The following is a 26447-nucleotide window of genomic DNA, read 5'->3' as shown; positions in this document are numbered from 1 at the left end:
CTTAGAAGCCAGACAGATCTCTTCCTCTATCAGAACCCTTTAAGACAGTGCTTAAAAACAGGCAAGGATGTGAAAACAGTACACATAACCTGTAATTTAAAAACCTGATGTCTCGAATTAAAAAAGCAATGCTGTAACATGTCTCTGTATCATCACCCATGCATAAGTAAAGATCTGTTCCAGGGAAATTACGTAACATGAAGTTTCTATTTAAACCTGCCAAATCACCACAAGAACTCTGATCAAGAGCAAGAGCCAAATTATACAACTGCACTTCCTCATGTCAAGCAAACTGGAAAGTACAGAAAAAAACAGAAAAGATGACTGATACTTACAACAATATAAAAAACCTTACTGAAACCACAAGGACAAAAAAAAAAAGCAAAGCGCACTAGCTTTTGACACTATTCCTCCAACAGTCCTCAAACACCAAAGACCACACAAGGTATGGTATGAAATAAATTTTTTTAAAAAGCAGAAAGCTTTATTCAGAAATGCCTGCTGCTACTGCTTGCTACCTTATTGAGAGTTTTTCATTGTTCATAAAAAATGCATCACTATCTGTAAACAGTTCCCCAACATTAAGATCACACTTGATTGCCAATTGTTTGGTGCGGTTTCTTTCTTTTTTTTTTTTTTTTTTTTTTTTTTTTTAAATTACACCCTAAGATACCATTCAGGATCCTTAAAGAGTGTTTAGCTACAAAGGTGACTGTATGTTTGGCATCAACCATGAAGCTCCGCTGATGACCTAGCTCTATAAAATACCTTTGAAATCTTAAGGCAGATTTTCTTTAAAGGTTTCAACTTTGAAATACAAGCATTAACAGGGAAACCCTTGAGAGCAACAGATTTTGAAAACATACCAGAGAAACAAAATAAAATACATTATTAAAATATTTTACGTTGTGTCAAAGACCTTGGTTCGTGTGAAACTCAAACAAGACAGTCCTGAGCCCCATGACACGCATGCACACGTGTGCACCCACCTGCCACAGGCTGCAATGGAATAAACTGCTGGGTTGTCATCTATAAAAGTCTAGACTTTGAAATCAATTTAAGTTTTAGTTCTCTCTTTCTACTAAAAATAATCCAAGAATTTTTTTTAAATGTTCATGACACCTCCTTTTTTTTAGATCAACATTTCCTCATTATAAGTTGCTTTATAATGTCATTTTCTGAGGTGGTTCATGAGAGGAACTTACAGAGGAGTTAAGAGCAGAGCAGTAAAAAATGAAATGCAGTAACAATAAAGTTTCTAAAAAGACAGGTATCAAACCAGCCCTGAATTTACTTCAACCATCGTCTTATACTTCCTTCCGACCTCAGTTTAAACTTCCGCAGAAGCCTGAGCACCAGGCAGGCAACTTATGCTTAAAAGGGTTTGCAGACTGTATCTTAGCAATCAGGTGATGGCAACTGTTCCTAAGCAGCTTGTCAGGAAACTGGCAAAGAATAAAACATTACAATATTTTAGTCTATGTTGTTTTTTTTTTAATTTAAATTTGACTACAGAGATTGAAATGCAGAGCCTAGGTCTATGTCACAACTTTGTTACATCCAGATGTAAATTCTGGACAAAAAGGACAGGTACAGAAAAAGGCAATAGGATTCATATTTTTTCTAAAGAGAGATCTAGAATGGTTTTGCTTCTCATTTACTGATGTAACCGATAAACTAGGATGGCACTGTAAAAGTAATTCTCAATTCTTTTAAAAATGCTGGAAGCATTTCGTATTTTCTTTCTGAGCATCTCTGTTTTGTTTGTGATGGCTTTCACAGTTACAAACACAGCAGAGTGAATCATTGTTTCTTCTCTGCATAAAAATGTTTCAAACTAAAGTAACATATTCTAAAGTACCAAAAATTATCAGAAGCTGTATGTGACCAGGAATCTTGCTAATGAAAATGTCGATTTGTTGCCTGGTACAGAAAACTAAGTAAGGCCACGACGTATATATGTGATTCATTTGTCACAGGACAGTACAACAGCAGTATTTCTGAGTCAGGTACAAGGAACAAAACCAATGCTGGCTTCCTCTGAACACAGAGTAGCCCAAGGTGTCTCCAGCCCAACACACGTTACACTTTCCCAACAATAGTTTCGCAAATACCTTGTGCCAGCATAAACCAACACTGTTACTGCAAAAATATCACTACCCCTCCTTTCTCTTAACAATGGTATGAACTTTTATTGGATTTTATTGCTTATAAAACCACTGGTGAACATGCTATTGTCTAGACTGTCGGCAAGCCAAGGTATGCATTAACGTAACCCGTCTGCGTTCAGTTCAACTTGTACAGGATGCAATGACCAACCTTTGATGTACGCATCCTATAATAAACTTCAGTGTTTTGCCCTCTTCACTAAGTAGGAGTCAAGGGACATGTGTAGCAAAGAGTTCTTGACAGCTGGGTACTATAAAACTGAAGGCATAATTATAGAATTACAACTTGGTTAAATGCGCACAAAAGCCTTTAAGAAAAGTCACAGAAATTGCCACTTTTGGATCGAATGTCATTAAAAAAGATGTAGGTTTTAGCAAATTAAAACCAAAGGTAATTTAATACAAGAAGAAAACAGATAGAAACAGACAGCCAAATTAGCTTATTTATTTTAATTCACTATTTATCAATGTATACAAGTTGATGTCCAAGTCAGGAAAGTGAGCACTGTCTGCACACACAGATGGTCCGAAGTGATGGTTCCAGAGTGCTACACTACAACTCAAACCCAAAGCCAGCAGCAGGCAGCGTTTCACAGCCAGACACTGGCTGCGTTCCAGCCAAGCCAACCCCAGCTTCAAACAAGCCAGAGGCTGACGATTCTCTCACCAACAAAACCCACACAGTACAAATCTCATTCTGGAAACAATAACTCAACCAAAACTAAAACCTACAAAGAAATTGTTTGCGATGGACGCAAACAGAAACAGTCTCTGAAATATTTGTAAATAAGCACAAGCTTTACTTTCTTACACAGTAATATAGCCAAGTATCAGCTGAAATGTCTTCACAGCTTTTTCCATTTCTAAAGTTTTTACCATCTGTGGGTAACGTAACTAGAAGAACACAGAAAGCTTCGACTCTTTAGTGAAATCCATACTGATGCACTCCAAAGGAGCAGTACCAAGCAGCCATCATTTTATACCTAAATGCCATTTAAAATAACTGTTCTAGACAAAGGATATATAAGATCTGTCTTTAAAAACAGAACAAAATTACTCCCCCCCCCAACTTTCAACATTATTTCTAATGGCTCTGTTGTAAAACTGATCTTCAGCTGAGGAGTAGGGAGATTCTGAAGGCAGGGAGGTGGGGTAGTTTGTTTTTCAAATCTGAAGGTTACTATATTAAACAAGTAACATTCTGAAGTATTATTTAGATAAAGGATTTATCTACAGGTTACTGAATAACTCAAAAACCAGCCTGCAAATAATTCAAGATGTACATATCTGCCACATACAAAAATAGTTGCCCCGACGAAAAGGTGAAGTCATAAACCTGATTTAAAAAAAAACGAATGAAACTGGTACTACAGTCATATCTCACTGTATAGATGGTGTGGGTTACAGGAATCTCACCTGGTCTACAGAGTGGAGATAATCACCAATTTGCAGAACTCATCCTGAAAGAGTAGACACTAAATAACTGAATAAGCCCCATGATCTTTGAGCTGCTACTGATTCCACTCAACAATGCCAACTTGTTCCCTACAGAAGTCAGTCTTTCAGTTTACTTTCAAATGGGGCAGCTGGTATGAGAAGTGAATTTTTCAGGAATGGTTAGTTCTGTCTTGGAAAGTCTTGGTCAAGAGAGAACCAAGAAAAGAAGCTGAGTATCTGCAAGAAGTCAGTAACTTCAAAGGTGCTGCAAGACAGATAAAAGCTGAACAGTTTAAGGAGAAACTTGATGTGATTTAGAAAGGTGGACAGCCCTGCAGAGTCCAAACAGAAGAAGGTGTATCAGCTCAATGGCAGCTAAATGGAGAAATACTTACAGATAGCAAGGTGGCCACCACTACAGGAATACCTAAGGACATCTAACATTAAGATGCATTTTTAGAATGTTAAGCTTAACATACAAATGAACATGTTTAGTTTGGACACTACAACTGTATTATAGCATGTAACATATATGGGGTCACACAGCCACTCAACCTACTAAAAAAAGAACTGTGCTGCCTAGAAAGGGTTTTAATACCCTTTCAAAATACCTCCCTTCCTAGTGATGTTACCTAAAGGAAGGATTAGAAACATTTAATAGACAATGTCTCCATTTCTTTATCCTTCAATCCATTTTCCAATTCTAGCATCTCTTTCATAAATGGTAATGGCTATTCACAATTCTTTATTCTGTAGGCAGCAATTTTCTCCCCAACTGACTGCTTTTCTCTTTTTAACATTAATTTCATGTGCTATTTTCTTGCCTGGTCAATCAAAATTGTCAAGATCTTACTCCATCTCTTGGTCATAAGCTTTACATTTGCTTACACTGAATGATTCTTCACCTTCAAATCACCACCTCTCTCTTCAGTTCCTTCTCCATATTGTTTATGTTAAATCATTATGCTAAATAAAATAATCATTTTGTCAGTGTGTCAGTACGTTAAACAGCATGGTTCCCACACGCATTTCAGGAGGAGGAGATAGGTGAGAGAGAAACCAGGACCTTGCTAGCAAATCTCCTTCCCTTATAATCCTCAAGTATTTACTTTAATCCCACATCTTCTGTATCTCTTCATCAGTTATTAATCTATGAGAAAACCCTCACCACCCTACCTGTAACAACGTTATTCTTTTACGTAAGCAGAGACTGAGTGGGAAGTTTGTTGAGAGCTCCCGGCAAATTCGAGACACTAAATCAGATGAATCACCCTTATCCCCAGGCTTACTGACTCCTTCAAGATCTCTTTTTGAAGGATGCTTTCCCTCTTCAAAAAAGCACGTTGATTGTTCCCACCGTATCATATCTATCTGCGTGTGAACTGACTCCATTCATCACTGCACTTGTTTTATTAGCCTGCCTGGTACGGAAGTCGGATTTCTTCATCTATAATTCACAGGGCCCCTCCTGGAGCCCTTTTCAAAGGCTGGGACACACTTGTTGCTTTCTGTTGGCACTGAGGCGGGTTTTAGCACTACTGTTGTTTATATTTAAGCAGTTTCACATTTGAATTTACATTAGAACTCTTGGATGAATGCAGATGGAGCCCAGTGATACATTACATTTGATTTTTCTGAGGATTTTGCCCCTGTCTTCTAAAATGCATTCAGTAGCCATTTCAGTTTGAGACTTTGCCTTTGACTTATTCTCTCCCTTGCTCCAAAGAATGACCCCGTCGCAAGGACATGTGGGTGTGCTCCCACGTATTTTTTGCTCATGAACAACAGTGCAGAAAACCCAAATTTACAGTTCTTCATTAAGAACACAGTTGTTTACTAGACGAGGAGATTCAACTGCTATAAATATCTGAGAAAGATGCTGAAAAAAAACCCTGAATGTTGTCCTTTGCTTCCAGAGTAATTTGGCTCGATGAAAGTACTTGCAACTTACATTTTCAGTAAACCACAATTATTTATATAGAAGAATAGGTTGCACAGAGAGGTTTCCATATCAAAAAAAAGGTTTACCTTGGAAAAAGCTTCAAAACGAGTTCTGCAAAAGAAAGGACCGGATAATAGCGAGCCCAATAACTGGGTAAAGAAACCACCATAGATCAGCAGCAACTTTAGCAACTGGAGCCCGTGCACATAGAACATCTATGGACAACGGCATACATGCACAGGAACGGCACCAGCAGGACTTGGGTTTCCATTGTTGTATTTTTCAGTCTTTCAAAAATGATTCAACGGTTTTTAGTTTGATTTTTTATGGCAACTTATAAAACCCCCACATTCCTGGGGTATCTGCAGGTTTCTAACGCCACAGTACAGAAAGCCCACACCATCCAAAAGACATAAACGTTTATGGAAACTCAAAGAGATGAAGGTCCTGCCTAGCTCACTATGTGCTTAGTTTGTCATACACGCAAAATGTAGCCAGACATACAGAGGAAACAAGAATCCCTTTGCAGGGATTATGTTACAACGCCCTGAGACGAGAGCAGCCATAACCCACCAGAGCCAGTCATAATTTTACCTGGGCTATCTGCTGGGTTTTTTTATTATTTCAAATGTCCTTTTTGGTTGTTTTGTTGTGAACATATTAAATTCACTTCTGGCATTACTTCCAAGTAAGAGTGTTAACTGATGACAGCCAACCATGCATGTAAGGATGGAATTATCTTATGTAAGCATCAACTAATAATTTTATCTCCAGTATTATAAGGAAATACTTACTTTATAACCATTACCATGTACTAAACATTTAGTCAGCACAAATATTCATGTTTTACTAATAGAAAAGCACAAACACACACACACGTACATACAGAGCAAAGACAGGGTTGCTGCCTCAAGTACGATCAGCCCTGCATGGCCTCTGAGATGCCCAGATCTGATTTAGCCTTCCAGGAAGTCAGATATTAGGCACAGCAATGAATTTATAACACAGGCTGTGACATACTCTAAAAGGCACGCATATATTGCTGGAGGAGTGGTTAACTTAGTCAAGATATAATGGAATTACATAGAAGAATCCCTTGGAGGCCTCCTTCTGTGCTCTCATTTTCTACTTAGGTTACCTGCTTTTCATATCAATATTTTTTTCCCCCAGTATGCAAAAGCATGCTGATAATACAGTGATTTGTTATAATACAGTGATAGTTCTTCAATAAAGCAATTTTAAATGCAAATTGCAGACTTCTAAGTTGCCATGCCTGATTGCATCACCTGGACATAGTTTGCAGATAGCAAATTTAAATAAACTTTGAAAATGTCAATATATGAAATGCAACTACATAGAGTATGAATTAGCTTTAAATAGCTGATTTTACAGATTTTACAATTTATCTGTAACTAACTAATTCTAAGACACAGGAAGAGCGTACATTTAAGTAATTCTCGGATGATATTAAAAAAAACCCAAAACTGTGAGCAATCATATTTGAACTTTTTAAGTATATCATTTCCTATGAGTTCAAGTACCTACTCCTAGCTTGACTTGGCAAGCTGCCACGTGTGAGAACAGCAATGCTGATTTGCTGTTCTCTAAAATTCATAGTTTGAAACCAAGATATTTAGTGATTATATTTTCATTAATCATACCATGAACAATTGTTCTGATCAGATAACTGGATACAAAAAAAGGATTATGGGATATGCTGCTGAAGAACTAAAAAATTTCCAGCTTACTTAAGGTCAACTACAATAGGAAATTACAGGTCTAAGTTTTACAAACTTGATTCCTTTATGCAAGTGAGTTTTTCAGAAAAAAAGTGAATTAAAAAGTAAAGGTGACTGCTTAGCTTTGGGGCTTGATAATTGGTACCAAGTATCCCGCACACCATTGCAGAATCTATTATTACTACACTGCACTCTCATCTATTGCAGCATGTTGGAAAAGTCAACATTCAACATGGCTGTTGCAAAGCAACCCAAGATTTTGTACTTCACTCATTTTGCTTTCCAGGTTTTCATACTTCCCAACTCCCATAAATAAATTAGCTTCCTTACCTTCATAATGTTTACTAAGTCTGTTTGATAATAGCGATCTTGGTGTGCATTAGCAGCTGCTAAAGTTAGAAGATAATCATTCCTTGCATGGATAGCCTTGGAATTACACTCAGATCGTCGTGCTTTTAACTACAACAAGAAATGAAAGTTAAAAGATAGGTACTAATAAGAAGTTAAATGACCAAACATGTATAAATAGTAAATTAATATGCATATGTATGTATTAATATAGTCAAAACTTTAAGGGATTAATAGCTTAACAGTTTTGTTAACAGTAAGGGGATTTCTAATGTATTTTTCTCTCATGCAGTTGTAATTTCACATGCGGTCTTCAAAGAACAGTTATAACTCTCATTAGAAAAAACTTCCTTGTAAACTTGGTCATATGTAATTCTGCACACTGACTGCCAAGAGAGTGCTCTTATCTCATTGCTGGTTCTAACAATATACCTTCCAAAACATCAGTCATCTCTAGATTCCAGACAACTTTGGTCATATGCCTCATGAAATTAGCACCAAAATTTAAGTTCTTCTTATACTCACCTTTACACTTGCCTTCTGCAAGCTTATTCTTGACTGAAAAAGACTAAGTTTGGACCTGAAACAGAAATTAACAGAAGATATTACTGTCTTACACCATTTCTATAAAAGTACAGGATAAACAGTCCACTGCACTTCACTTCCTCTGCTACATCAATAGTATCTTCATTGTATGTTCTGAAATCTTTTGCACAGCTTACCCTGATTTTGGAACAAAATTTAAATACATCGTGAAAGAGGAATTGGGTGGCAGCTGCAACTCAAGTCATTTGGTGTTTGATGGATTTTAAGTTAGCTCTCCAGACACAAAGTGCTATAAATTTGAACTACTGGTCATCTGAAGGGTTATTAATGCAAAACCATTAGTAATTATATTCCAGGAAGCTAGAAGAGTACCCACATATACACACATATTTTTAAAAGCATAATTGGTTTGATTTTCACATTTGGATTCACGAAAAAGAATTAGAGAACTACTCAGCTATTTGAAACACGGTGGTTTAAAAAGTAAGTAAGAAAGCAAAATCAAGTAAATAGCTATTTTAATCTGCCCAATACTGCAGCATGAATCTGTCCCCAAATTCTCAAGCTCAAGGTTTTGATTGTTTTGTTTGTTTCTTTGGGTTTTTTTACTTTCTTCAGGTACTATAGGTAATCTTGTTAAAGTTCTTCTTTTCGTCATCCAGCCCCCATAAAGTGAAAGAGAGAAAAATTCTCTAATGAAACCATAATTTCTTTTCATTCCCTGAGAACGATTCTGAGTAATTTCTAAAAATAAAAAAAGTAAATAAATTTGCAAAAAAGGGTCAGGCAAACTCCCGCAAGACAGGCCAAACTCCAAACTGAAAACATGTGAGTTACTTCTTTCCTGAAAGGAAGGAAATCAACCTCTTTAGGATGTCAAGGAGCACAAAAACCTAAAGCTTCAGAAATTTATCTTCAAAAATGGAAAATAGTGTCCCATCCCCTCTCCCCCTCCAAATGGACTGATACCAAATTTGAGATCTGTGGAGAGAAAAGGAAGTAAGCAGCCTTTAATATCAAAAAGAGTGCCAGCTCACATACTGTCCTTTGAAAATGTCAATTTAAAGCAGTTAGTTTAAACTCCTTCCTAAAGAAACCAGCCCAAGTAAGTTATACTTTACTATCAGGGTAGTAGCATGCTTGAAATGGTTACAAAAACGTATATATGCAAAAAGAAAAAAAATTGGTACAAGCTCATTGAAAGCAATTATCTTTCTTCCAACATAATATCAAGTATAAAAAATAATACAAGTACAAGTCTGCTTTATAAGCATGCAATTATTTATACATATGCTATTATAAAAACATACTTGGCCTCAATATCAGCTTTCTCCCGCACTGCTTGAGCCATCTGTTCAGTCTCAAAATATTTCTTTTTGCCTTTAGCTAAATCTTTTACTGTCTCTTGTAATTCAGCTTGGATCCTTGTCAACTGGTCCACGCACTAAAAAAAAGCATTCAGGAAACAAAACATTAATTTTTTTTGCATCCAAATAATACTACCGTCATAATTTTACTACATTTATTTATTACATTTTACATGGAACAACACAGTCTCCAAGTCACTCTTGGTCAATTATTCATGCCTTTCTTTTAAAGCTGATCAGAACATAAAATCGTATTTCTTTCTTTCTTTCTACTGCTGTTTATTCAAATTCAACGATAACTTGCAAATTAAACATAAAAGTTCTGAAAGCTTTGGATGAGGTAATTAGTTGAAATAATTGGAATACAGTTGGGAAAAATCCAAAGGCAATCTACTGGAGGTGATACAAAAAATAATTAATCTTTCTTTCTCTAAAATTTACAACATAAGAGAAAAGCTTCCATGTAAAACACAACAACACAACAGCAACAAGAACCATTTGATAAACATTATTTTAAGAGCTCATTTTTCTTAAACTATTTCGAGAGCTTTTCAACAAATAGGGTTATATCAGAAAGCAGTGTCATTCACAAAGAAAACTTACAGGCTTAAGATGTATAGCAAGCTAGTCAAGGAGTGAAAATAATTCCATCCATTTTCCATATGACCCAACCAGTGTTACGACATACATTTTAATGTCAAAAAATAATATTCAAAAGAACAGCAGAAAAATTACTGTACTGGTTTTGGCTGGGAGAGTATGAATTTTCTGCATAGTAGCTGGTATGGTGCTATGTTTTGGATTTGTGACCAAAACAGTGTTAATAACACAGGGATGTTTTAGCTGTCGCTGAGCAGTGCTTACACAGTGGCAAGGTCTCTTCTGTTTCTCATGCTGCCCTGCCAGAAAGTAGGCTGGGGGTGCACAAGAGGGTGGGAGGGGACACAGTGGGGACAGCTGACCCCAACTGACCAAAGCGTATCCCATACCATACAACGTCGTGCTCAGCAATAAAAGCTGGGGGAAGAAGGAGGAAGGGGGGGACATTCGGAGTTAGGATATCTGTCCTCCCAATTCACTGTTATGCCTGATGGAGCCCTGCTTCCCTGGAGCTGGCTGAACACCTGCCTGCTGGTGGGAATGACTGAATGAATTCCTTATTTTGCTCTACCTAATAAACTGTCTTTATCTCAACCCACAAGTTTTCACACTTGTACCCTTCCAATTCTCTCCCCCATCCTGCCAGAGAAGAGTGAGCGAGCGGCTGCCTGGGCTGCACTGCTGACCGTAGTTAACCCACAATTACCAAAATGTTCAGCAATTCTTCAAACATCCTATCAGCTTCAAAAAAAAATTCTGGGAAAGGATCTATGTTGAACAGAAAGAATCTACTTAACAAACCAAATGTGAATTATCAATATTTAGAATTATACTATCTTTAAAAAGAGATTTGTAAAGATTTTCTTTTACCCAAACTAGCTTAAGTACATATAAGAGTGACAGTTCAATGCATTTATATTTAATTATAGATATTACAGACTAGATGTGGTCAACAAAGGCTCCAGGCAATACTTAGAGGTAGAGCCTCAAGCTAGCTTAAGGAAACCAGTTTGCCTTTCAATTTGCCTTTCTGTCCTTCAAAGACCAGACCCAAGGTCCCACCTCTTTTCACACCATTATCACATACCCAGCTTCTCCCATTCAAGGTGCCACATGTTGTCCTCTTACTGAACGCCCCTCCTAAACACCTAAGGTTTTTCATTACACTAATTATTAATGCATTTAACCTCTTTTACAAGCACTGCAAGACTAATAAGGTGATGTAATCTAACAACGTAACATTAATTTCACAGTATTCGACAATTGTTAAAAATAATATCCAGCCACCTGCAAAAAAGAAACTTTTTGTTTCAGTCAATAGAAATTGCTCATCTTCCCATCACAAAATTCTGCTCTCACTAAAAGTGTCAAATTCCTTTCTGGCTGTAAAGTACGTAAAAATTCATATAAGTTCACACTAAAACCAGTATTTGATGTGGGCAGAGCAATAAAGCAATGGGCTCCGTAAGGTAAGCTTCGCAGTGGGTGGTTTGGGGAGTGGCTGAGGGCAGGATTGGGTTTTTTGAAGACCCCTGAGTGTATAATAGAAAAACGAAAGGTAGAAAAATTTGTATATATTGGACAGCTGACAGAGACCTAAAATCATTTCAAAAGGACTGGGTTTTTGCTACATCAATCGGTATTTTGATCCCTGAAGTCTCCTGCCAGCATCAAAAAATTAAAATATCAAATAACCCCAGTTGTTAACACAATCATTTTAAAAGCATAAAATAATCTTGCTTTGGCATCTCTTAAGAATAAAAAACTGTCAGGAGACTGGATGTCATTTAGGGGTTTTGGGTTGGGTATACACCGGTTGTATGTAAAAAGCTGTTTCAGAGATCTGACAGAGATGATTTCTTGATGCAATGCCTCCATGCAGAGCGATTTTATTCCGTTTGCCTTTCAGTCTTCTGATACAGATCCGTGCGAACGTCTGCAGTGGTGGCCACGTCATCTTTCCTGAAGATACCTGACGAACGTACACTGCAGCTCTCTGCCTTGTCTTCCAAGGCCAACGTATGAAACCACACATCACTTACGGGATAAGCTTACAAGGTCTCTGGGGAAAGATAATGGCAGAGGGGGCTGCTGCCCTCTAAACAGCCTTCTCGTCTGTGTCCAAGAGCTGCTGAGTGAGGGCAGGGGATCGGGTTTCTTAAGAGGTCAGACGTGGTCTACAGGAGACACATTTATTACCCCTGCTCCAGAGTCACCTTGCAATTTAGCAATATTTTTCAGCAAATTATGAAGAGGTTTTCTGAAATTGTTCCAGTTTAGTACTAAAATGGGTCATAAAAATGAAGTTTCTATATGCTACCAAGTCACGGAAGTAAAAGTTTACAGAAACATCTGGAAAATAAAGATGACATCTCATCAAGAGCAACTCAATACCTACTGCAACCTTGGAAGGAGACGCTGTTTCTAATAGAAACTCGATTTTAGATGGGCATTCCAGTGTAATGTTACAAGTATTTTACTGACTCTGAATTTCAATTTTGATAAGCTTTGTCTGAATGGAGGTCAGTATAAAATATCATTTATCTGTTTGGAAATCCAAAGGAAAGGGTGACAGACTGCACTGTATAAAACAATAAATTTGTTGTGGAGGAAAATTAATACCACCAAGTGGATGGTTATTCCACATTGTAGAAAAACTGTATCACTGTTAGAATACTTTGAAGCAGAAGTACCTCCCTGATAATTTTAATAACTTGTTCTGCTAATTCAAAAGTGCAGGAAAAAAGGAACCTCTATCATTTGTATAAATTTAAGGAAGTGGTCCCCACTTCTACTGCAGACTCCTAAACACTGAACTATCAGCACTTGCAGAAAGATAAAACTGGAGATTATTTACCCAGTAAGGATACTATAAAATTGCTACAGCATTGTCTGGAAAGCTTCACAGAAAAATGAAATTCCACAGAACAATAAAACAACATTAATAAAGTTAGTTTTTCCTCCAGAAAAACAGATATTACGCACGCTTCTAAGAGCTGTATAATAACTTGTTCAGAAAATGAGAGCTCGTGTTACACTAAAATCTATTTAGAAGTTTGTAGCCAAATATTTTACAAAATACTACTCTAGAACATATAACTAGGTAAGTTACCGTTAGTTGTCATCACTTTTTAGCAAACAAAACTGAAATGGTGCGTTGTTTGGGTTTTTTTTTTCTTTTACTTTGAATGGATCATTCAGCCTACCTCACATTAAATGCAGAGGTGATGTTAATAAATGCTCAATAATAATGCATGGAAGAAATATTTATAACTACCAACTAATGCCTGAGAAAGTATCTTCCACGAGCATTTCTATTTCCCTCCTTATGTTATGTTTCATCTAAGGCACACACTGAGCATTTGAAAAGATTCATTCTTGAAAACTTCCAAAAATGTATGTTTGGTGCAGTAGTGACTTTTTGTAAACTATTCTCACTCTTTAAAACAGAATGCTTTCTCCTTGCTCCAGCAAAATCCGCAGAACACAAACACAAAATAATTAAAATATGAAGAGTACTTAGCTTTACATAAATACACATCACTGTATTTTTAAAATGTGCCTTACTGCCTTATGGAAACAGATGGAACCTAGCATCATATTTGAAATGCATTCTGTATTAAGAGGTATGGTAGAGACCTCTTAAGACATAAATGACTTTCAAAGGCAACAACCAATTAAATGAAAGTCAAGCTTACTTTTTTCCTTGAATGACACTATTTTCTCTGCATGGATTAACAAATCAATTATAGCAGCTTTTGGAATACTTACTTGTGATACCTTTACAGGAGGTGGCTGGATAACCTGCATTCTACATCTTGAAGACTGCATAAGTCATTCCTTCAGGTTTAAGATACGCCTTTTCTTAAAATCAGAACCTATTCTAACAAAACCCACTTGCAATTGTCACTGCAAAACCAATTCAATGTAATTGCCACAGCATGATGTTAGATTTGCAGAGATAGTTTTGACCAACGGCATATCACATTTTAAAAGACTCATTTCCAAGCCACTTTGATTTCAGATAACATAGCTCAGATCTTCAACAAGCTGGCTATTTACTTCTATAACAACATGCATAGGAAGACACTGAAAAGTACATACGTATTTTAGAAGTGCCCTACTAAAAGATTTCTAATAACCATTTTTTTCTAAATAAAACTGACATAAGTTTAAATAACTTATTAAAGTGCAAATACCTTCTTCAACTGCTGTTCCTTAAAGCACCGTACAGTCCTGGCTGGTTCAGAAATTAAGTTTTTATAGTTCTCACAGATACTGAGTCGGGATTGGGCCACTTGCATCGTGCCTTCTAAAAGTGATTTCCAAACTGAGTACATGCTCCTAAAATAATGAAACACAGAAAGGTTACGGGAAGGAAGAAAGGGAGGCAAGGCGATACACTGAAAATATGGGTTGGTTTACATAATAGCAGCACAATTCTTCGAAGGATTGCTTTTAAAAATAAAGCTAAAGCACAGTCCTTCATGCTGATCTGGCAAATACCTGCACTTTTAACAAAAATTTTAACTGAAATTTTACCAAAAGTAAAAATTTTCCCTCCTGTCCCTGCTTAGTGAGTGAATTTTTTGGCAAACATTTTCGGTTGAACCTGTTGCTCCTATGGAACAGATACTACAGAATCCAGCAGCCAAAGCCAGACAATTTTTTATAAGAACATGGATTTTATGATTTTGGGCATCTTGCAATCAAGCAAATAGTTCTAGACTGCTAATCAATTTTGCCTCAGCTACCTGTAGTTTCTTCATAATGTGTAACAGGCCAAAGACAACAACTGTAGCTGTGTAGTGAGCTTTGCAGGGCCCCAATAATTTACAAAAGCTCAGAAGTGCCCAGGTCAGAAGGAGAAGGTGGAGCAGGGAGAGCGGGGGAAGAATATGACAAAATGTCCCCTGCAGCTGGCAGAAAGGAAAGATTGCTGGAGCTTGCAGAGCCCAAGTACTTGGTGACAAGAAGGGAGTGGGCAGCAGGTATTTGGAGAAGACCTCTGGGCACCATGGGTGTATCTGATGGCATGAAAGGTTTGCTGAGCGGGGAGCAAACTGCAGGTAGGAGGGGTCTGTGTGTTATGGGAGCATTTTATATACACTTAAGACTGACAATTCAGTTTATTCCTTCTCAGATACACAAGTGGTATGAAGGTGCTGAAAGTCCAAAACACAAATCTATCAACATTTTTTCCTGTTTGAAATAAAACTTGTCAGAATACAAAGAACACATTAAAATAAAGTATCTTAAAACTCTTTCAAAATATTTAGGAGGTACTATACAAAGGTAGGAGGCTTTCAGCAACTGAGTCATTTCTGTTTTCATGTTATGATCCACCTTGCATGTTAATGAAACTAAGTTTGTAAACAACTGTTTCTTGCTTTGCGTCCTCCTTGCTGTCAGATGTGATCTGTGATCTTCATGAAGAATGGCCTCCTAAAAAGAAATTTGTTGCTGTCTTTTCCTGTGAAGAAATCCACATGCTTATTACTCTAACCTTAAAGCTATTTACTAAAATATATATTCAGATACAAGCATTAATACCCAAACAGGGTGCACAATTGCAGTTGTTGTCCTGTCTTGCCATTTTGTTTTTCCAATCTTCCTAAATTATTCAAATAATAAACATCTATTTAAGACTAATCCCAGAATTTCAGGGGAAAACAAAGCTTCACTTTTAACTGGCAATGCTCTACAACAAAGAAAAAAAAAAACTATCTACAGAAGAGCAGTGTTTCATTGTTGAGTAAAATAATTATACAAATTGAAATTATAAAGACAGCTATTTTGAGATATGCAACTGTTAAATTACCTATAATCACTTCGCTCATCAGCTTTTATTCCAAGCCAGTCCTTCTTTAAGTATTGGCTAGCCAGCTTCTGAATGCTCTGTTAAGAGAAGGAAAAAGAGAAAGTTAAAAATAAGAGGTACCTAAAATAACATTTTTACTCCTGTATCAGACAAATTATAACCTGACATATAAAGAAGCAATCAATCTATAGCATTAGCAAAATACTACATTGCAAGACTGTTATTTTTACCCCTTTTTATATTTTGGTTTGACTTTAGTTTCTGTTGAGGACAATTAATGAGTTTCATGTTAATATTTTAAATCAGAGGGACTCTAGCTGAGATCGACACATGCACACCTCAGCTCTGAAAGTATTTCTGCATGTGACTAACCCCTGTGAGACCAATAGTACAGAAGATGTTTGAGCAGTGTGTGGCAGAATCAGAAGCAGGATTATTGCAAGAAAAATGTCTCAATTTGTCACAGCTATAAGAATCAAGATTTTTATTTATCTGAATGAGGACATGGGGTTCTGAGAAGCAATGACATATCTGGCCATTTATCTGCCCAAACTGAAATGCACAACTTTCATCATTCATGGTTGCACCGTTATCAGTGAATCAAAGAAGCTCTACTGCTCACAGGATCAAGCCTTTGCTCAGAGGATTACAACAGACTAGAGATTGAAAAATGCAGTTCATTTTTAATTATTAATGTTAATTACGCTCTTTAGTCTCTACATTTCACTTTGCACCGTCTTCGAAAATCAATAACAACATTTTTATATTCAAGCTCAGAAAGCAGCAAAACTGAATTTGTAAACAATGAGAGGGAGGGGGAGTCGCTGTAGCAGCAGTCCCTCCTTCGGCTTGTAATCTCATTTCACAGTATATATCACTTATGAATTGAGTACCATCACATGGAAAAGAGGATGTATATTATCTAACTCATGGAGTCGGATGACGGGTTTATGAACGCTGAGCAGCGTTCCCCCTTCTTCAAAAGAGCCATCACCAGAGAAGCACTCTCCAGCTTTTGTATAAAAGTCTACTTAGCAAAGAAGTGGGAGACCTGGCTTGAAATTCCCTTTCCAGCCAAGAAAAATCAAACCCGCAGATGCTGTCCAGAAGAGTGTATCCTGGGGAAAAGCCTGGATTGAGATTTCTTCACATCCAACCCATTCAATGAGAGGCACGGTGCAGCATCATTTGTTTACATTTTCCATACTACATTTAAGATGTTATCACCTGGTAGGACAGCCTTTAAGTTATCTTAGAGAAAAATATCAGAACTATGTCAAAAAGCACAACCAGATTTCATTCTTGTCTTACCAGCCCATTTGATGCTAAAATTTACTACCAAGCTTACAATCTGATTGACGCTTTCACATAGAAAAATGTTAATTGTTGCTAATACATCATTAGTGGAAAACTTAGGCTCCCTCATATTAAATATATCTATTTCACCTTAGAGTCCAACTCCAACTGCTCTGAACCAGTCTGCTGAGCTGGGTACCAGTTTTCAGTGTTAACAATGCTTACAGACAGGTTTATGCTAATAGTCCTTGTGAAGCTAATTTCTTAATGCGAAACTCATTAATAAGTGTCCCAATGTGCTGCTATTTCCCATTCCAAGCTTCCACACCTTCCCCAGTTACCTTCCCTGATTTCCATTGCACTTTTTGCTCAGTTAAGGGTCCTTTTCAAATTCCACGTTGGTATTTCATTCTGACATGTTCATGTATACAGTCAGCAATACTTTCCACAGGTAAAGTTATGCCTGTAACCATAAATTCTTGCATTTCCATTGCAGTTTCTTCCATTTTTTAAAAAAATGCACGAATTGCATTAGGTAGCTATTAAAAATTCCAGATAAAAGGAAAAATAACATTTCCTTTAACTCTGGCAGAGGAATTTGTGATGAGATTTGGAACTTTATTAGGTACTCCCACCTGGTGCTATTTTCATGTTTCCATCCCTTGTGTATCAGACTCTACCTACAAGATCTGCCCTAAGATGCTGAACATTCACAAACACAAAACTAACTATGAAAATAGCTAACTGGCAGTTAAGGCAAGCTATGCCAAAATGAAGGATGCAAAAAAGTCACAACAGGGATAGATAAAGCCATTTTTGCACACAGAAACCTTATTACTGATGTCAGCAAATCAACTATAAAACTAGCGCGATTATATGAGCTTAGCCATTTATTTCCAAACTGAACAAGCTCGCCACCGAAATCAATGAAACATCAAAGAGAAGGCTCCAGCTGCATGTCAAAGGTGTCTGATCATTTAGTACCCATTCATGAAAAACAATAAACCAAGCGTTGGCATTTCATACAAAACTGCTGTCAGCGAACATAGAGTTTTTAATTAGACCAGTACAGTAGGTTTGCTTTCTTAAAATTTATGCTGAATGTAACTTTTTTGTATGAGATCCTCGTTCTATTCTCAATAACACTTCTTGTTTTGCTCTACCGAAACAAAGATACCACTGTCGGGCTCAAGCAGGGAAGTCAACTGATTGTTTAACCTTTGGCATCGCCCAACTTCACCCACAGCCTAGGAGCGTGCTTGTTTTTTCCTCAAAGGTGCACACTGATCACATTTAACAGGCTTGAGATAATTATATTTAAACACAAGAATAAACTTGTAGAGAGGCAAGAACAGAAGTCCATGCAGAATGCTCTCCTGTTTTCAATATTGTTTGATGGCACATTTCCTTATTATTTATTTAAAAGTAACTTTAGAGAATGGGACAGAGCTTCACTGAGTAAAGGCGCTATCAAAAATTACAACATAAATCCCCATCCAAAGTTGAGTGAAATCCATAAAACCTCTCCTTCCTCTCAGTTTCACTGGGCTACAGACAGTCGGAGTGTCATGACTTAAAATCCTGTTCAGGAGAAGCAATATTGCGAGGTTGGTGTATCTGCATCCCCAGCTGCTGCGTGGCTCACGAGCCCTGTGTCCCAGTGTGCTGGGCACCTCCATGTACCATGCAAAGGCACGGGCCTGCCTTCAAAACCTTTGATATCTGAAGAAACACTAAAACCATTTTTAGTATAAATAAAACCACAATTCACCAAAACTACAAAAACAGTCTGCTCTGAAGGCTGTCAAACAAGAAGGTTTTCTGATTTAATTTTTTCCACTTCATTCTATGGTGTATATCACTGAATTTGAAAAAAGTTCAGTTAATTATTTTTTTAATGGTAATGACAATTGACTTCTTTTAAAGTACACTATTTTTAATCAATAATTATTGACATGAAAGGTCAAAAATGTCTGAAATCCCCTGCAAGCACTGTGCAACCTCTGCTCACCCTTTGTCAAAAGAAATGTACTTGGTGACTTCGCTTGTGCGTGTTATTAACAAATTAAGCAGGATTTAGAAATAGCAAATATAAAACAGTGTAAACAGACCGGCTGTCACATAAACCCAATTTTAATTCATCTGAAGAAGATGCATATCCTTCCTCCACGTCTTGGTTTTCCCTTCCTCCCCCCATCAAAATGCATGTTATATCTCTATGCTACAAACACATTAATATTACACATTCATGGGTACTTCAGTTGTTTGCAAATCTGCCTAACAGATGGATGGATGGGACATAAAATTGTGTCAATCAATCATCCAAGGAATCAACACCTATAAATGAAATTCTGCTGAACGGGAAGGCCATCCAAAAATCAGCACAGTTTCACGTATGCTCACATTCATATTTCCCCGTGCTGCAGCTCCTATTTGATGTTCCTATTACCAGATCTTACCCTCAAGTCTATTTACTGGTATTTTCTAATAAAGCCAGTTGTGACAGATATTGGGGGAGGAAAAAAAAAAAATTTAAAAATGCTGTAATTCTAACAGAAAGTAATTACCACCAGAAAAGGAAAGATGTCCCAAATTAAAATATCACTGATAGAAAAGTATGCGTCTTTTTAAAAGGTATAGGAATGATGCTTTTCAAAGCAGTCCTAAGAACTTTATCTGTAATAACTGAGAGGTGCTGATGACAGCCAGGTCCCCTAAAACCTATTATTGATTGCAGAAAGCATGGCAGACACTAGCTGATGTAACACTGCATTTTGGAAAATATCTGTCAACCAGACAAATTTAGTGCTCTTTTTCATTTAGGTGGTTTCAGTATCTTGCATCATTTTGATCACTTCTCTTTATCAGAGCAGAATCCATCAACCAACCCCTTATAACCTCCATTTCTACAAATAAATCTACACTCTGCTATTACTGTTGCATTAAAAAGGAACCTTGAATTGAGGACAGAGAAATAATGTCCTCTAAGTTATCTCTAATACTCAGCGATCCAAGGAACTCCAACATAGGCTGTAAGCAAATGGCCCAAATAATCCCTCTGAGTGGGAAAAAGGAAATGGATGGTAGAAAAAGCCCAGCCAGAAGGTAAGGCCTTAGGCACATGCTAAATCTGAGGCTGGCAGATGAGAAGGGCATATGGACAGCAGCTGCTGTAACAAGCCTATGATTGAAAAGCTTCCTCCAGCCATGCCGTTTGCAGCGGTGCTGGGACCTTGAAACAGCCAGCGACGGAGAAGATACAAAGGAATATTAAAGCAGGAGAAGAGGGGTGAGTTCCTACCTGAAGCCAAGTGCGAGTTAGGAAGATGATGTCCTGTTTGTTTAATATTCGTTAGCTACTACATGATGTTAATACACTTATTATTCTAGTTCGAAGAACAACTTTTCCAAGAGCTGATCACTGACAAGAGACAAAAAATAATGCTCTTTTTTTTTTCCCCACGGATGCATGCATGGCAATTTGCTTGACTGATCCTTGAGATCACCGCCTATGTATTATGTGCCACAGCAACAGCTTTCTGACATTATTTTGTTTACTAAGTGACATTACTTTGTTTGCTAAGTACTCTTCTGGCAGGCAGACACTCCACAAGGGAAAGGTTTTTAGCATCTCTTTACTTGACTTCTTCTCTGCGAGGAATGAGGTTACTCGCAGTTCAACTGATTTCACAGAAGTTTGGAAGCCAGTTGTACTATTCAACACCTGCAAATTAAGGCTCTCTAATAGCAGCAAGAAAAAGTAATAGTTTTGTTATGTATAAATTCTTATTATCAGACCCATCCATTGCTTATGCATGAGCGAGCTTTGTTCTGTTTTGTTTTTAAATGAAAAAAAATGTTCAGTAATGTTGGACCATTATTATCGTGATTTGCATGTAAGATGGAAAATTTTAGTTTATTTCAGTACTTCTGGTTCTTAAAAAATAAAATTGAGTTACATTAAGATTTTCTTGCCGTTGTAAAAACAGCAGTTGACTGATATCAGAAATTTTTAAAATCACATTTTTAGTTGTAGGAGAGTAAGAATGGCTGAGAATGAAGAGAAACTGCCATATACAGAGAATCCTCCAAAATGAGAAGAAAAAAAACCCACACAACTGAGCTATGTGAAATTTCTTCATTTTTGAATAATGCTTCTACTACAAAAATGAAAAAAATTAAGATGCATCCAAAAAAGACATTTCAGATGCTTGTGCTTCCCCAATGTTCTCAGATTCTTTTCTTAAATCAGTAAGATTTTACATGACTTTAGCTAGCTCAATGAGTCTGACTCACTGAAACATCGAAATACTTAGTGCCAAAAATTTTGTAGACAGCTTTATCAATCATACAGATGTTTTTTTTTCACAAGCTTGAAGAGTAACTTGAAACGTATTTTACGCTGTTGCCAATCTCTTCAAAACATTTGGACAGGGAGAAGGGAATGTGTGGGAGTGGAAAACGCAATGCAGTCTGCGTGGCGAGAAGAGGACTCCAGTTCCTGAATACAGAACAATTTAGTCTCAATATTAAATTCGAAGATAGTTATTAAGTGTTCACAGCGATTATTTAAAGTGGTATTTTATTTACTAGAGCTAGATTGAATAAAACCTTTAACGGTTTAATGAGAATGAACTCGGTTCAGCACGGACTCAATTCAGGGATTCCACGCAGGATGTGACTTGGTCCACTTTACATTATAAGCTGACAACAAAAACACTGTCAGGCACAATTATTTTGCTCGGAGGTTACACAGGGCCTTAGGCAACGAGACCGTGACTAAAGTGCTGCTGCAGCACAAATAAAAATGAAAACAAACCACAAAACAGGCAGCACATGGACTTCTACAGCACATCCTAATACTTTCTAAAGGGCGCAGATCAAAACTATGCCGGGACTGTTTATCTGCATTGCCTTTAATACGGTTAAACGACAGATAAAAGAGGTTTCCGTGTGTCTGCAGCATCAATTGTAAAACTCCCCAGAAATATATGAAAGGCTGGTTATCTAATGTAAAGCTGCATCTCTAATCAAGTTGCTTCTCCTTCCTGGAGATGGGGTACTCCTTCCTACCATTAGATGATTCCAGTTCCAGAAAATACCGAGTTTCATTCTTTCATTCGCAATTTCTTTCCAAGCTGCTCCATTTCTCATTTTTTTTAATATTTGAAGCATGACAAGAAGGCAGAGGAAAACAAAGGGGAAAGCTGAAAAATTAATTTATAGCAGTTATATATCACTTAGAGCACTCTTGCAATCAGGTTTAACAAAGGAAGTGTCAAATCTCTTATCCTTCATGGGTTTTGTTCATTTGTTAGGTTAAAGTTAAAGAGTTAAAACCATTACTTCACTGGAAGCATGTCAATTCTTTCCAAAACATCTTACTCCTGGAGTTTATCATTACTTTCTATATTCAATCCTTAAAAGGGATAAAAAAAATACGAAACAAACCCCCAAGAACTGCTTAGTCCACTTGTAGAAGGAGTATCTGTGGGATCCTGCAGAAAGGAAAGGCAGAAGGCCATCTACATGTCAGTCCCCCAGGTTCAAGGAGGAATGATCCTACACCAGTGAACACCATTCAGGAAAGATTGTGGAATCTTATCCCAATCCCTAACTATTTTTATTCTAATGTGGCTAATATCACTTACTTCAATTTGCAGCATATTATGCAGCAGATAAACCAAAAAAAATTACAACAGTCTTTTTAGTGTTTCAGGACTTCCTTAATGCTTTAGAGTAAACATGTGCCTCTTCATTCAAACCTAAATTTTTCAATCTTGATTTGTAACCTGCTTATTTTCTTTGCCCTTGATTTTCACTGCTCTCCTCTGGCCTCTCTCCAGTTGGTCCAAATCTTCCTTGAAATGTAGCAGGCAAAACTTGAAAGACAGTATGCTGATTTTTCAAGCTGATTTTGAACTTCAATACTGTTGGCAGACACACCTGCCACCCATCCTGAGTCAGTATCAGTAAATTTAATAAGCATACATCCTATTCACTCTTCCAGGCTATTAATGATAACGCTGACTACTACCAGATTAAGGGCAGGCCCTAAGAAACCTCATTCATTTTAGCAAAGAACTATTTGATATCTAAATGATTTTCCAAATGTTCTTCATCACTGTTTTGTCATTTTATCCAGACCACACTTCCCTAGCATGCATTTTAGACCACCACATGAAAGAATGAATAACCTCCCTAAAGTTAAGACAGCCAGCACCTTCTGTATTTACAGACCTGTTACCCTGCAATAGCAAAAAAGAAGTCAAAACATTATACCAAACTGGTGTTAAGAGGTTTTTCTGAACACTACTATTTGTTGCTGCAATGCTTTTCTAGGAATTTAAACTAACCTGAATGATACATAACTTCACTCTTCCACCATCAGCGCTCCTTTTAAAAAAAAAACTGGCACTGAGTTTGCCCCTTTTTTCAAAGGTTTCAAAGTTTTCAAAGACAACACTCACAGCTTTAAGACGGGAAATTATTGGAGGCTAAATCCTCTGCAACCAGGCTCACTGGACCCAGAGCCAATTCAGACTTACTCATCAAAATATCCTCTAACCTATTATATTCCTGATCTTTCATCAGGCCAAGATAGATACATAACCTAGGGATTAATATGAGCCAATCCACAAACAGTGCTCTACTTCACTTGGCAGAAAATAAAAGTTGGAAGTTTCTTTATCTGTGTATCTCCATTATTAAGATTATCCTGACAGATTAGTTAAATTTTAAGTAATAAACCCATACTTTACTAAGCTTCAAACTGTTTGCTTTTCCTCCAAGTTCTCCTGCCCTTGGCTTCCAAATTTTAGGATTTTAGGCACTCAAAAAAATAATTGTCATCTTCATGATGTGGCACCATGTCCATAACTAAATTGCAGATCCTTCCAACTCTGAGCAAGTTACAAACTAGAATAAAACCAGTTACAATGACCAAGCTAAGTATTCATCTATATAAATTATTTTCACTTTCTAAATTATATATTTTAAATTGCTAAACTAGAGATATGTTGCCATTCAGAAACATTCCAGCTTATTTTTAAGGCCTTTTGCTAAATTACTCAAGAAAAAAGTCTACGTTGATGCAAAACTGTCTTACTGCACGGTCCAGTGAATATTTCAACATATTTTCTCTTCTGAACCCAAACTGTAGGGTCACCTGACTGGTATTGAGAGCCAGCTTCAAGTTTAGGGACTCTCTTCTTGCAGACACAGCAACTTCTAGCTCCGCAACCTGTGAGGAGGTACACACGCATGCCAAGCAAACAGACATCCCCCATCTCTCCGAGACACCAACAGAAACAGAAGCAGGCTGAGCAAAATTACCCTGCAGTCTTGAAATGTTGGAAACTGCCAAAAATTTTTTTTAGTCTTCAAAATATAAGTAGCTTGTGTTTAGACCATATACATTTACTCTTCCCTATACTTGCAATAACTTTTTCTAGATTGTGAAGCTGTTCTTCATAAACCTAAATACAGAGTCTTTTTTCATAGCTAGCTTTCTTAAAGTCCCTATGAAACTGTTAGAAAACCTCAGGAAAGGGCAGAGCCTTAGATTATATTAAACAAATTCAGAAGGTTCCCACCACATCACTTTTCTGTGTAGCTGAAAGCAGATTAGCAGCTCTGGAGAAGAAATTTGTTTGCCTCTTGGTTCCAAAGTCTGTGCTTCTGGAGCAAATCCCCACTCCTAATAGATAAACCAAAATCCCGTATAGTATTACTGAATGGGGTACCATTGCTTTACACAGTTTCTTATAAAGTAGATCTCTTTTCCATCATACTGCACTAGACAATACAATTTTTGGCTGAGTTCATTTTATACTTTTAAGTAAACTTTTACCAACCTTTGGACCTTGACTAGCACATCTAGAAATTAAAGCCTCTGAAATCCATTTAGTATTCCACGAACATCCAGCACAGAGAATGACTGATGAGATTTTGTTAGATGAACTGCTTTCTATCAGCAAGTGTTAGAAAGTGTCAGGTGCCACTCTGCAACAGAAAGGCCTGCAGAACCCCGTATCTGTAGATGGAAGATATTTTACCTTCAGAGCCCACAAAGCAGAAGTAAGAAGTGCCAGCACCGTAATTTAACTGACCCCCGACAAAGAGGAAGAGTGCACTTTCTTCCAACCCCCCCTTCTCAACCAGCGTTCGGGAGGAACGTGCCAAGATGCCAGCAGAGAAGTGCTACCAGCTCTGCTGCTCACAGCCAGCCGTCGCAGACTGCTGCAACTCCTGCAGCCACTCAAAACTGTTTAAATTACTCAAGATCTTCTCAAGGCTCCAGCATAGGTGGGAATCAAAAGGGCACAAAACACCATTCCCTCGCTGTTAAGTTTTGAGGCACAGACCATATAAAACTGGTATTAAAAGACTGAAGAGAATGAAGTCATGGCTAAACATCTGTTTTTCTCCATTTACAGGTCTCATTGCTAGTGTTAATTCAAAGTAAAGTTTCTCAGGACACAGCATCTTCACCTATGTAAAATATAATCCAAATACCACGTTTATAAGTAAAAAAGCAGTTGTATCATTCACTCAAAAGAGGAACTACTTTCACACTTACTGGATGCACCAGTCTCCCCTGCCTTCTGTGAAACAAATGCCACATCCTTCCTCTGTCTCAAACAAGCCCTTTGCACAAACCTGATCTGAGAAAGCACTGCCTGTGAAGGAGGAGATGGAAGAGATCTGTATCACTTTCCCCCCATCATTTTCTGCTGTTTTAAAGGATACAAGCCAAAAGCACCTCTTTAATATGACTTTGAAGGCACTTGATGTGGGGTTTCAACTAGCGCTGCTGTCAGGTAGAGTTATTTTTCTTCTCTGCACAACTTTGTTTGAACTGCTGAGAAATATCACTTGCAACAAGTACATAACTGACTCTAAGGACTCCTGAAATGCTGATTGTCTCTTCCCCCCACCCAAGTGAGAGCTCCATGGTGGTGGAGAGACAGACAAGGATCATGATCTGGTGCTGTGGGAAAAAGCAAAGCACCAATTAGGATCAAAACAACAGAAGCAACATCTTCCCAAATTCTCACCTTCCCCATAATTATCTCCACAAGTTCTGTTTTGCTGAGTGAGACCATAACCTGGCACTTCCCAGTTTTTAATGTGTGAGGATTTAGTGTAGTGTTAAATTCCAAATTTCCTGTAATTCAGATC

The 26447-nt window shown here is 37.4% G+C and overlaps 1 protein-coding gene across 3 annotated transcripts in view; it reads right to left on the bottom strand.

Moving 5' to 3' along the window:
* Nucleotides 1-26447, bottom strand: part of FCHSD2 (FCH and double SH3 domains 2) — a 163648-nt gene that overhangs the window by 59910 nt on the left and 77291 nt on the right. For all 3 annotated transcript variants that reach the window (XM_052812828.1, XM_052812830.1, XM_052812829.1), the window contains exons 4-8: nt 15969-16045; nt 14347-14491; nt 9491-9624; nt 8160-8214; nt 7617-7745 (exon numbers count right to left, since the gene is read on the bottom strand). In XM_052812828.1, coding sequence (XP_052668788.1) covers nt 7617-7745; nt 8160-8214; nt 9491-9624; nt 14347-14491; nt 15969-16045 — 540 coding nt within the window. The remainder of the gene's footprint in view (nt 1-7616; nt 7746-8159; nt 8215-9490; nt 9625-14346; nt 14492-15968; nt 16046-26447) is intronic.

The sequence above is a fragment of the Harpia harpyja genome, chromosome 17 (assembly GCF_026419915.1).
Source record: "Harpia harpyja isolate bHarHar1 chromosome 17, bHarHar1 primary haplotype, whole genome shotgun sequence".
NCBI lineage: Eukaryota > Metazoa > Chordata > Aves > Accipitriformes > Accipitridae > Harpia > Harpia harpyja.
Note: the sequence above shows the minus strand (reverse complement) of the source record. Positions and strands in the feature narration are given on the sequence as shown.